General features: G+C 36.6%; 1 protein-coding gene across 7 annotated transcripts in view; it reads right to left on the bottom strand.

The window, feature by feature from the left end:
- The window catches only part of DYNC1I1 (dynein cytoplasmic 1 intermediate chain 1), a 342,240-nt gene that overhangs the window by 20,279 nt on the left and 308,845 nt on the right, over positions 1-13,116 (bottom strand). For all 7 annotated transcript variants that reach the window (XM_023226604.1, XM_023226602.1, XM_023226607.1 and 4 more), the window contains one exon: positions 2,497-2,637. In XM_023226604.1, the coding sequence (XP_023082372.1) occupies positions 2,497-2,637 (141 nt within the window). The remainder of the gene's footprint in view (positions 1-2,496; positions 2,638-13,116) is intronic.

The following is a 13,116-nucleotide window of genomic DNA, read 5'->3' on the forward strand; positions in this document are numbered from 1 at the left end:
ATATGAATATAACAAAAAAACTGAAAATAAACTGACATTGTGACACATTTAAAATAATGCCTAATACATTTTCAAGAATTTTATTTATTTGGAATATAACTACTATAACAAACTGAAACAGTATTTTAAACATTTAAAAATAGATTCTTTTCATAGATATTATAAATGATAGAAAATAATTATCACAGCCTGTATTATGCTAGAAAATTCATAAATGCATGAAGAAAATGACAAAATATATTTGCATTAATCTGATCAGTAATGACTTTTCCAAAGTTGATGAATAATAAAAAACAATTCATATGTTCTCTCTGTCTCTTATTTTGTATTTTGTTTCACAAATATTTCCACAGTTTTCCTGGCTCAGTCATTTTAATTGCAAAGACAAGATTTATATATCATAAATTATTACCTTAAGCAGTAGAAATCAGAAATACCGAGGTGGGAAACATGAACTATCCTTGCATAGGAACAGATGGAATAACGTGGTCCAAAAATGCAATAATATGAACAACAACAACAAAACATACTGCTGTACTATAATTCAGATTTTTTAAACAAATCTAGTTTTTAATCTGACAAATATTTGAAAAATCTTGTTCAACTTGCCAGAAGGCAAAAATGATTTGAAGGTTTTAAAAAGTGTTCGGTTAATTACTGGATTTGAGCTGGACTCAATGTAACTCTACTATTATTGTGAAAGCAGAATTATGTTTACTATAAAACTAAACAGTTTGCATGATCAAAACTGATTTTAAAAACATGTTTAGCTATAAAACTCTTAGGTGGTTGTCTCTTGATACCTAGAGAGAGAAGGGAAAAAAATTACGTTTATCAATGTTGAGACATTAATTTTACCTAAAAAAAAAATTTTTAAAGAAAAACAGTTACATAGGAATGATTAAGGAGTTTGTAGAACACTCACTCTCCCTTCATATGCATTGTAGTTGGGTATCACCTAAACCTTATCTCAACTAAGCTGGATTTCTAATACAGTGGTCTCCTAAGTCAATCAGGAAAATGTTGTTCTTTTTTTTTGGTTGCTTTAAATGAATGAATTTCTCCTAGCAAATACAAGCAATATGATTTTAATAAACAGTGATGAAGACTCTGGGAAACCCTTACAATATAGGGTAATAACATCTTTCTAATAAAAACAATAATGTTATAAACATTTCAATATCCAAATGATGGGGCATTTCACGTACTCATGCCTTTTGGTTATTTTCAAAGATGCTTCATTACATAACTCTTTCTTGTTACAGAGTTCTTGTAGCTAAAAGGAAAAACAGACTCAAATTGAAAGATTTTTAAAAGATAACTACTTGGCAGCGATTATAGGTGTATATACCCTTGAAGATACAACGAGTCAATAATAACACCTGAAGAATATTTCCCTGCCCCCTCCCACACATATGCAAAAAAAAAAAAAAAAAAAAATGGGAGGGAAGTATGCTCCTCCTCAGATCCGCCAGCTGTGGGCTTCCTAATTAAAAAGGCTGAGCTGTTTCCTGCTCAAAACACTTCAAAAGACCTTTCTGTTGTTCTCCACTTGACATATAGTTTGCAGCACTTGTTCCTCTTACCTGTCCATTCTTATTTATAGAGAGCTTTCTTGAGTCAGAAACCAAGAAGTGATGCAGAGACTATTTTATTTTATAAAGTTGAAGGACAATAATATTTATGCTTAAAAAAAAAAAAAAAAACTCAAAACATCCAAGTAGCTGAATTAGCAACTCAATAATTTTGCAAGACTGACAAAATGGAACAATGCATGTGGCATAGTTTTTAAAACATACAATTTTATAGCATAATTTAAAACAGTATTACTGGCTGCTTTTTAAAATAAATGGGTACTTTCACTTACTGTAAATGTGACATGTTAAAATCTCTTTTAAAAAAATACTGAGTTTGATATTCATGTTCAAAGTTAGAGGCTGTTGTAAAAGTCTGCCTCTGAGTTTGATATCTTAGAGACAAGGAATATTTACCTTGGTACAAATCAAATGGATGAAAGATCTAAACAAAAAATAGACAACAGAATTGTCTTTAATGGATTCAAAATAGAAATGGTGCAAGTAGCAAACACTGACAAATAACCCCTTTTAAAAGCCCAATCTAAAAATCAACATCCACAAAAGCTTTCTTTTCCAAGTGTTTGCCAGTGAAGTTATTTCGACACGGCTCTGACAAATGCCTGTGTGTACTGTCCCATAGGGAAAAGGTGTGAACGCATAACGTTTTGCTCTTTGCAAAAAAGGGTGGTTAATTGTCCAGGAGCAGCCACCGTTTAGGGATGAAGGGAGATTAAGTGATTTTTGGCCAATGCATCTGCCAATTCCCTTCAGGGCAGTCAAGAATGGGGGGCCGGCAACCCTGCTGCAATTGGAAGGTCTGTCCAAAACAGGCCGTTTTAGAGAAAGAGGGAGAGACTGCGAGTGGCCGACTGCGCCCCCCTCCCAGCCCTCCGGCTCGGGCGCCTGAGCCGCCGCTCACCTCGGTGTCATTGTTGAGGTTCCAGAGGTCCAAGCGCCCCATCCCGTCCACGCAGGCAAAGAGCGCGGGATGCACGGGGGACCACATGACATCGTACACATAGTCTGCATTGTCTTCAAAGGAGTAGAGCGGCTTGTTGTGCTGTAAAGCAGAGAGACCGTGAAGACTTTGTGGCGCTGCTGCTGCCTCGGGCTGTCTAGAGAGCCTAATTAAAAACTTTGCACATTCACAAAGTGTCATAAAACTTCCCGAGATGAAAGTCCTCGAGAAGGTGAACCGGAGCTTTAATGTGACTAGAACTGTCCAGTGGCATAAATAAATACCGGGGGGAGAGGGGGCCTCTGAAGGGGCTGGGGGCTGGGACGGGGGGTGGGGAGGCGGTTTCAGACACAGTCGTATGAGGCATTCCAGACAGGTGGACGGGACTGCCCATTAATTCGGAATTCTCTCCCGGCAACGCTTTGCAAGATGCTCGGAGCCTAAACCCAACCGTGGTCGGCCCGGCTTGGACCCGCTGGGATATTCTGAAGCCCCGGCGGTCCCGACCGCCCCGAACCCTTTCATTGAAGGCAACCCCTGCCACCTCGTGGTCCTCATCTGTAGCTGCAACAGCTGCTGCTACCTCCAGTCCAACTCTAGGCCAAATTTACATTTTAAGGGTTCTTTTGCAGCGAGGAAAGCGTACAAATATTTTAAAGAGGATTAGTGCTCTTCCAGGAGGTAATCATTTCGTGATCCTACGCCTTTAGTCTCTCTGCATAGGGTCAGCTCACCCCAATCAGTTGAACTAGTGTGTCTCATTGAAGTGCCCCTGAACCTCTGTACAAAATGAACCGTATTCCTAGATCACCCAGTGTTTTCAGAATCCCGAAAATTGACTTTCGGGTGTTGGGGGGGTGTGTGTGGAAATGCGTTAACAAACCCCGAGTGCATACAAATGCTTCCACTCCAGAGGGATACAATAAATTAAAATGGCACTCTTGATTTCCAGTGAATATTGTCACATCAAAATAGCACAGAAGTCAGAGGCAAGTTTGAAAGTACACCAGAAATAAAACGTAATTGGACTTCATGAATTATTCATTCCATCTGGCTTGTCTTATTCTAATTTCTGCATAATGGCTTTACTAATCCCTGATCAATTAATGTAAAATGAAATTTAAATGATAATGAAAGCCCTAGAGATAAAAGAAATTAAGTATTCTTATATCCTCTGACAGAAATCTAAACAATGGGAGTTTTTTTCCCCAATGTCTTCTTCATCCAGTCAGCTGTCTGTACTCTCTTCATGGGTTCCACTGAGTGCCTGTACAGGCCAGAGTAATAAATTGATCAAGAAAAGATAACATACAACATGAACAATCAAATCCTTTCTGCACAGTAGGTTTAAAGAATGTATCTGTAGGGAATCGGCTCCAAATATTAGAGTGATCTCTCCAAGTGAACTGTTAGTTAATATAAAATGCACAAAATACATCTGCTGAAATGAAAGTGAGAAAAAGCAGTGTGAAAACAATAAAACTTCTGTAACCTAAATATCACGCAAAAATTTAATGTAGTAACTGTGAGTCCTTTTTCCATGAATTGTATTTCTTTGACATTTAAAAATCACCGCTTAGAACTGAACAAACTTTTAATACATTAAAGCAACACGGAATGTTTTAGATGGGCCACTATGTGGATACAGTGAGATATGTCTTATTTTTAATTCAAAAAGTATCTCATGGAGGGTGTGATTTGAAAAGAATTATATGACATTGAGATAACAAAATGATCAACTGGACATTAGCTTTATAGCTTTTTAAATTTTATGATTCTATAATACTTTAATGCCAAAGTATGTATTATATACCATATTTGCAGTGTGACTTGAAGCCAGAATTATTTGCTTATTGGCTATTTCTGTAGCATCTTTCTTTCTCTCACTGTTTGGACTAGATGATTCAAACTACTTTCTCCAAAAAACCTAACTGTCCAATGACACCTGAAAATAGCATAATTGTATCATTTTTCCTTATTAATATTTTTTAAAAGGCAATGTGGAGTGGCTGCACCTTCACTGACTACTTATAAATATTAAATTGTAACTCTCAGCAGATTATTCCCACTGCAAATTCTTGATTTTATAGCTAGCCATCCCACTATTTGTTAAAGAACATGAATAACAAATTTTTCTTAAAGTCAAAGGGTATTAAAGATTTATATATGTTTTAAAAAGTCAATTGTCAGGATCCTCATCAACTCGGCTGATAGTATATCTGAGGGCATAGAGGTTTTCGTATAGATAGACACATACAGACCTATAATAAACACATAACACAATTGCAAATCCTTATTTTGATCAATTAAAAGACCACCCAGCTTTAAACAGTCATTTTCTAAGGAACTGATATTATTTGATACATTCATTCTTTAATTATCCTGTAAATCTTTAGTGTCTTGTTTATTTCCTTTTTTGTTTTAGTAGTTTCTTCTCTGAGGAATGTAACCAAAACCGTAGTATATTCTGGAGACTTCACATTTTAAGTATCTGGAAATAACTGCTATTGTTCATGTTACCAAAACCCAGTTTCTTATATTTAATAGTATTGATTGAAATGCTATTGCTCTTTAGGCTTTCTCCAACCTCCTTATCCGCCTTCACCCTAAGACTGAACCTTTTATTATAAAAGTCACTGTGAAAGTAATTCTAGGCTACAGTACGTGTGTGTTTGGGAGAAAGGAGGAAGGCTTATATTTTCAAAGACTCTGTTTAACATTGATAAATTTGCACGTTGGGAAAGTCTTGATCAGGATTGATTGAACTTGTTATCAAAGTACCACATAGGCTGACATCTATGAACCACTAATTGCCAAGTAAAGCACAGGCATAACCTATGGGCATAGGCAAATGTCACTTGCAATAGTGCTCTTTGAATATTAGTTGTATTTTTTGATAAAGGGATTTTATTAGTTTATTTTATTCAGGCTCAAAGGGTAATCTGAAGACCTGATTAAAAAAAATCAGTCTCAAATACTTTATATAAAAGATTTTAAGGTAAACTCATGTATATCATGAAGTATTAGAATTGGTAAACTCATGTATTATCATAAACTCATATATATTTTAAAGTATTACAACTTTCATAAAGAAGTTAAAAGCATGAGGTTCTAAAGATTCTAAAGATTTTTAATTTACGAGACATAAATTTCTGGATCCACAAACATGTGATAGCTTGCTTGTGCATTACCACTTATTTTAGAATACTACAAGTTTTGAAAAGGTTGGAGATGATGGGGGCAAATTTGACCAATACTTTTGAGAATGAATCTTATAATACTATTTGTACATATGAAAGCTACAGAAGCTTCATGATTTTAAAGATTTACTCTACAAAATTCTCAAGGCCATTTAGCAAATGAAATACTGTTCCACAGCAAGTTACTGTAAAAAACATGTTTCAAAACAATCAAATTTCACTAGAAAAAAACCCCCTTCACCTGTGTTTCCTTTTCTATGCCATGTTCAGTATCAGCAAACTGTTAAAAGGGAAAAGGAAAACTACACTGTTACACAGCCTACTGCACGTGTGGTACATGCCAATGAAATAAAGCTGTGGCACCTTGTGCTTCCAGGGCTGTTACAATAATGGTAAAGTATCCAGGCACAACCCAGCTTGCTTTTAATACTCTGACTCAAACAGAGCAGAGAAGCAAGCTACCGGTCACCTCCCAGGCAGACATGAAGGGCAAGGGAGGGTAAATTGTTGGGTGTTTGTTGTGTGCCTGACTCTATATGTACATTGTCTAATTTAATCCACATAAAATCTCTGTAAAGTAGACGGTATTTACAGAAAAGAAAATTACAGTTCAGGAAAGTTAGTAACTTTCCCAAGGCCACAAAGGTTGTTAAGTGGTAAAGCTGGATTTGGTTCTCAGGTTTTCCTAGTTGTTAAGCATATCCTCTATTTACTGGGACTATATGGTCCTTCTACAAAACATAGCAATGAACTTCAGTCCTTCTTTAAAAAAAAAAAAAAAAAAGACCTGTTACCTCTATTTTTTTTACTCTTCCATTCAATTCAACCAATATTTACTAAGCACATACTATGTAACTTGTGGAAACAGTTTAAGAATAATGCAGTCACACGCTTATTTCATTTCCTGAGTCTGTTGTTAATGATCCTGAGGATGTTATCCATATATTTGCAGGAGTCTTTAGCATCTTGTGAGATGAACAGGAATCTTTTTCTCCTGAAAGCTAGAAATAGGATAGGAACGGTCCTTTAGACAGCAGAGATGAACAGCAGGCTATGCACTGGAGAATGGAAAAAAATGATGTTAGAAGGCAAGGATTTGGGGTCCAGTTCACTGAAGGTTTGTATGACTCTGGGTGAGGGACTGTAATTATATTATCTGAAAGATGGGAACAGCAAAGGTAGCATGGAGCAGAAAAGGTAATGGGAGACAGTGGAAAACTACAGACCTTGGGAAATTTAACTTAACATCCTTGGATCTTACTTTTCTCATCTTATGATGGAAAGCTGGAGCTACTGACCTCAAGGGCTCCTATTAGCTTTGTGATTCTATAACTGCTTTATTACGTGCTTTGTTACCCTGCGGTAAGGATAGAATGGAAAAAAGTATGTAAAAATATTTTCCAAAGGTAACTATTATCATTAAAGCCATCTTCCTTTATGTTTTGTGGAGTTCATATCATAGTGATTTTTTTCTTACTCTGTATTTCATGAAAACATACGTACAAAATGCACCAGGGTGGTTTTCAATGAAAAAGTTAAAATTATGGAATTAGTAATAAACTTCTTATTTGATCAATTAGAGAAGAAATAAAAATATTAAATTCACATAAGAGAGGCAAGTAGTGAAATCTGTTTAAAAAATGAAACTCACATTTATCAATGTTTTACAATAAGACTTGATCTCTAGATTGAGCTTTAGTTTTATAAATATATGTCTGAAAATGAATAGACCTGCAGATTTTTCTGATCAATTAAACAAAATGATTTCACAAGAGGTGAGTTTCTATTTGTGATGTCAGATATGTGCCAAAGTTAAATCTAGAGAATATAATGGTTGTTTTCCTCTGTATTATTTACTTTTCTCTTATCAGGCGCCTCTAGGCATCCCAATAGGATTTAGTGCTTTGAAGGCTGGTGAATAGGAAGATTTGTGTTAAAATGTCTCCTAACACCTCCAAATATTGTGGTTCTTGAGGTTGCATTTGTCTCTAAGTGACCCAAACCATGAAAATATCTTTTGGGTGGGTAGTGTGGTAGGGAGCACCATGTGGGTTGGTGGGAAAAGGGGCAGAAACTAAAAGTAAAATTTATAAGTTATAAATTCCGAAGTAAAAGGAAAACTCATGGAATCTTACCTTAAAAACTATATCCTGTTGGGAAAAATGATGACCAAAATAATAAACAATGAGTAATAAGAAAATGTCCTTCAAAAATTGTCATGTGGGTTCCTGTGAAGTAATTAAAATAAATAGCTAGCTAGTTCTTCCAGGAAACATTAAAATGTGAGACCACAATATCACTTTTAAAAAACCACCAAAGGACCCCAAAACTTCAGGCTCACACAAAAATGGAGGCTTCCACCATAAAAAGAAAGTGCTTAAACAAACAAGTAAACCAAAACTCACAAACCAAACCAAACCAAACCAAAAAACCAACTCTTTTGGCCCAAGGGAGGTGTTATGAATTTGGTACTATCACTGGAAAACTTTATTTGCAACTTAATTTGAGATCCTTCTAATGGACAAAATATCCTATATTTATCTTAACTTCTGTGACTAATATTCAAACAATACTATGATCTCTAAATGGTATCTTTACCTGTTTGTATCATGGTGAGAAATTCAAAACTGGACATAAACAATTTTGGTGAACTATTCTCAACAGACTATGTATGGTGGTCTATTTGTTTTTTGTGTGCATTAACCAAAAATATGCAAGGACTTTAATCTGAATTAGTTAATATGGAACGATCTGAAAGAAGGTTATAGAAATTCAGGAATTTAGCATTTACTTCTCTATAAATGTAGAAGTTTTGCTAAATAAGTTCTGAAGCCACATGAAAGGTGTTCTTTGTTGCACTGCTTCTCTCTACTGCTTATTTGCATGGAAGAATCCTCCTAATCCAGGAGGCGCCACCAATAAAGAAGCTAATTATCCATATAAAAGAATGTATACATATTCACAGGTTTTGACTAGTATTGAGTGTTTAAAGCCATGGAAAAAAGCTACAAGCTTTGCTTAATTCATAAAAGGAGTGTTTCCCTCACTGGTATGATTTTCATGAATATCAGCTCCACCCAAGGTTCTCATTCAAAACTGGTGTTTTAATAGCACAAATCTATATAGAACCATTGTGAAAACAGGAAGCAAGGAAGGATGCTCTTTTGAATTCCTCTTACAGCCATTTTAACGGCTATGGCTCCACTGGCATTCTGGTTTCTTGCTTATTTCAGTCGAGGAGGGCAGAGAGAGTCACTATGTCTCCAAAACCAGGTTCAGCCAAGCTGGCTCATTAGCAAAATTGAGGCAGCTGTTCTCTGGATTGCTATTCTCATTCTGGACTGATAGTCTTTCTCTCTGAAAGATCATGTGGCAGTAAAGGAGGCAAGCAGGTTCAAAAGAGCCCCTCTTTGGTTGTTTTGCTCCAACTCTATTTTTACCATGGCTGAGTGGTTTCATGTCCAACATGGTATTATTTAGACAAAGAAGCATTCTATATATCTACGATGGCCAGGTTGATTAGACACTGCATTAGGAGGTTGGAGGGAAGAGGTGGACACTGGTATTAAGGATTAGGAGGGTGTACAGGGATGAGGATGGACTGGACCTAGAGGCAGCTAGACATGTGGTTGTATCAGTGCCTTGAAGCTTTGAAAACTAAGAAGAATGAGCAAATAAAGTAGAATATGCAGGCTTGACTTATTTTGTTTATTTATTACTTATTCAATGTCAAATTGTACAAACACATTTTAGTAGTGGGTAAGTTAAGTAGCAAAATATTTTCACTCTTGCCCTTAAACTGCCAACCTTTTACTCTAACGTCTGGCTAACAATCCATTTCACATATATAAATAAATTAAATATACATATATACATACACACACAATTCTTCTTCTTTTTTTTTTTTGAGACGGAGTCTCACTCTGTCGCCCAGGCTGTAGTGCATGATTTCAGTGGCATGATTTCAGCTCACTGCAAGCTCCGCCTCCCACCATTCTCCTGCCTCAGCCTCCCGAGTAGCTGGGACTACAGGCGCCCGCCACCACACCCGGCTAATTTTTTTTTTGTATTTTTAGTAGAGACGGTGTTTCACCATGTTAGCCAGGATGGTCTCAATCCCCGCCCACCTCGGCCTCCCAAAGTGCTGGGATTACAGGCGTGAGCCACCACGCCTGGCCTACACACACAATTCTTAAAGGAAGGCGTAAATATTTCAGATACAAACTCAGATCCATGGATTACACTTTGATTCCCCCTTCATATTTATTTCTCACATGCTCCGGTTAACATTTTCTAATTTCTAAAGCTAATCTGACATTAGTGATCTTGCTACATTTAGTAAACATGACATTTAGACAGATTTTATGTTTTTCAAGAAATATATACCAAAGTGCCCAGATTTATCCTATCAAACAGGTCTAATAAAATCTAATGGTAAAATTATCTAAATGTTTAATTCTATTTCTTGCATCAATAATAGACCATATATATAAAGGACACATTTTCAAAGAGTCAAGGAGAGGTTTTTTATGTAGCTCTGCACTCCCACATCTCCCATTGCTAAATGTTATGTATTTTACATCATATCTAATATGAGTACAGATATTACTTGTATTTATTTTAATGGTGGAGAGAACCAGCAAGGAGAATCACAAATAGCAGAAGTTCAACATATTTTGTTCAAATGTAAAATATATTTAATACGCTTCCTGCTTTGCAGCAGATTTGTTTACCTTATTCTGTTTCACTAAAGCCAAATGGAAATCAATTTCTGTTCAAGAAACAAATATGCTCTAAATGTGAGGTGAGGTGATTCAGGATGCTGGAAGTGGCAGTGGGAAAATAGTCTAGTATTAATTATGGGTCCTGGACAATTTGCAAGGTTCAGGTCACAGGAGGCTGGTCAAGATGGACCCACACTGGTTTGGTACAAAAATGGCAACTTTGGGGATAAAGATGAGCTTTAATTTATCTTCCAACATTAGACTAAAATGTAGGTTAGAGCAGAAAGGTGGGGTGGGGACATCTTTGATCTCATAATTATGTAGATAGTTGTATTTGTTATTCTCATTCTCTCTCTCTTTCTCTCTAAGTGTGTGCCCTCTCTGCAATGTTATTACTTAGGAGGAGGAGGTTGGGGAAGGCAACTCGTTTAGTATATCATTACAATGAAAAGGAAAACATTTCCCCTCTGGTTAAAGGAGCAAAAGAAAGGACTCACTAAGTCCCTAGTTGTTGGACAATGGTAAAGCCCAGTCAGCTGAATAAATTTCAAGTCTCAAAAGTGTTTGTACTTTTATGAATTATTCACAAGTCTGCATGAATATTTAACAGCCATAGTATGTGTTGGTGGATGAATGTATGAACGTTTGTGGGTGGGTAAGGTAGAGGTGGAGGTAAAAGGACAGGAAGTATGAACATAGGCCAAGTCTGGAGGTGACTTTTTGATTACATTTTTGTGGTTTCTTTCAAAGTCAAACGATTCTCCCTGGGTGAGCTTTAAGAAGAAATAAAAAAAAAAAAAGGAAAGAAAGAAAAGAATTCGATGACTGGCACAGGTAGTTTTATTGAAAGCCAATTTTAATGTTTGCCATCTTATGTTAGGAAGGGGGGGTGAAAATGGGGATAAGGGAAGAAAAAAAATAAGTCAGACACCACCTGAACATTGTGTTTATTAGAAAGGCAGCCAGCAGGGCTTTGGGGTTGCGGGGAAAAAATGCACTCTGTTATCTGGTAAGTGTTACTGGCAGTAAACTATTGATTTTGTTAATCCTCTTGCCTGTTTCAAGTCTTATGTCTAGATGCCGGTGATAGCTTAAACTTCAACTTTTTATTTTTATCATGTTTTTCTTCTGATATTTTGAACATTTACCAAAATGTTCAAAATATCAGAAGATGTTTATTTCTCCTGCCGTTAGCAGAAATAAAACACGCTAAGGTTCCTTTGTTAGAATGATGTCATTTTAGGAGATGTTTCTATCTCAATTTAAAATAATCCAACTTACTTTAACAAAGCACATATTTCAGCAATGATTTTTAAAGGACCTAACATATGCTTTCTACTTTGGGTAATCAAAAGAAATACAAGATCTGATTTTGTTCTCAAGCACAAACAATCCAGGTAAGAGAATGAAAATTATGATATAATAAGAGAAGAATATTGCTTATTTGGGGATCTGTTTTCTTACTTTGTTCTAAAAGGATTTATGGAGTCTTACAAGTTAAATATACTGCAAAATTAAGAACAAACACACAACAGAGTTCTAAAGAAGGCAGGTAGAATACATAGCTATTACCAGGATCCTGAGATAAGCTGATTATTACAATATGGTTCTGAAACAGCTCTAAATTTCCTGATAACTAAGACAAAAGGGAAAACACATCATATCACAAGGAGGTACCCGGATTTTTACCATCTAAAGAAAGGAAGAATACAAATTCCCCCTCAAAGACACAATTCTGGGAACAACTCTGTGAGAAATCTACCATGTCTGCAAACCACTGGAAAATAGACTGGCTCTCTGCCTTGTTTATACCAAAGAAAGAGAACAAGTATGTAGCCAGGTGCTAAATTCTGTGGTACAGATGTTAGGTGCCAGAGGAATGTGAAGACTGGGGGCAGCAGTGGTGTGTTGGTGTTACCAGGGTCTGATGTGGTCAAGGATGGTATTATCTAGGGCAGGTGAGGGGACCTGCCTTGAAAGATACATTGACTTTGACAGATGGTAAGGAAAACAGTCAAGAAGAGGAAAGCAAAACATGCAAAAACCTGGCTAAGTCAGTATGTTATTCCCAGATGGATATAAAGGTGAGAGGTGCGGACAGCCTGAGTGAACTCTGAGGATTTGTCCTAAGAAATAATGAAAACAAAGACATTTTGGTTTGGGTAGGGGAAAAGTGGGGTGTGTTATGAAAAGTCTTGGGTATGTAGTTAAGACTTTCTGCTGCAATTACCTATTAATGTGTTAAATGTGCATTGATAAATGTGCTATGTGCTAAACAGATTCAGAGATGTTTAACATTCACGAGAGTGTTTTCAGCCTTTCTAGTGCAGTCAACTGCATGATGAATACCATTAAATGAGTAGAAAATAGAAAAAATGGAGAAATAGAGGAAGATCTGATCTGTATTTTAAACACAGTGCGTTTGAGCCTCTGGTGGAGACACTCAGGTTAAGCTGACAGTGGAAGTACATGTCTGAAGTTGAAAGAGAGGGTGGGCTTGAAGTGCACACTAAAGAATCAGTCACAGGAGGTGCTGTGGGAGAGGAAAGAGCCGGGATGCTCAGCATGGTGGCTCATGCCTGTAATCCCAGCATTTTGGGAGACCAAAGCAGGCAGATTGCTTGAGCCAAGGAGTTTGAGACCAGCCTGGGCAACAT

This window comes from Piliocolobus tephrosceles, chromosome 8, assembly GCF_002776525.5.
Source record: "Piliocolobus tephrosceles isolate RC106 chromosome 8, ASM277652v3, whole genome shotgun sequence".
Lineage (NCBI taxonomy): Eukaryota > Metazoa > Chordata > Mammalia > Primates > Cercopithecidae > Piliocolobus > Piliocolobus tephrosceles.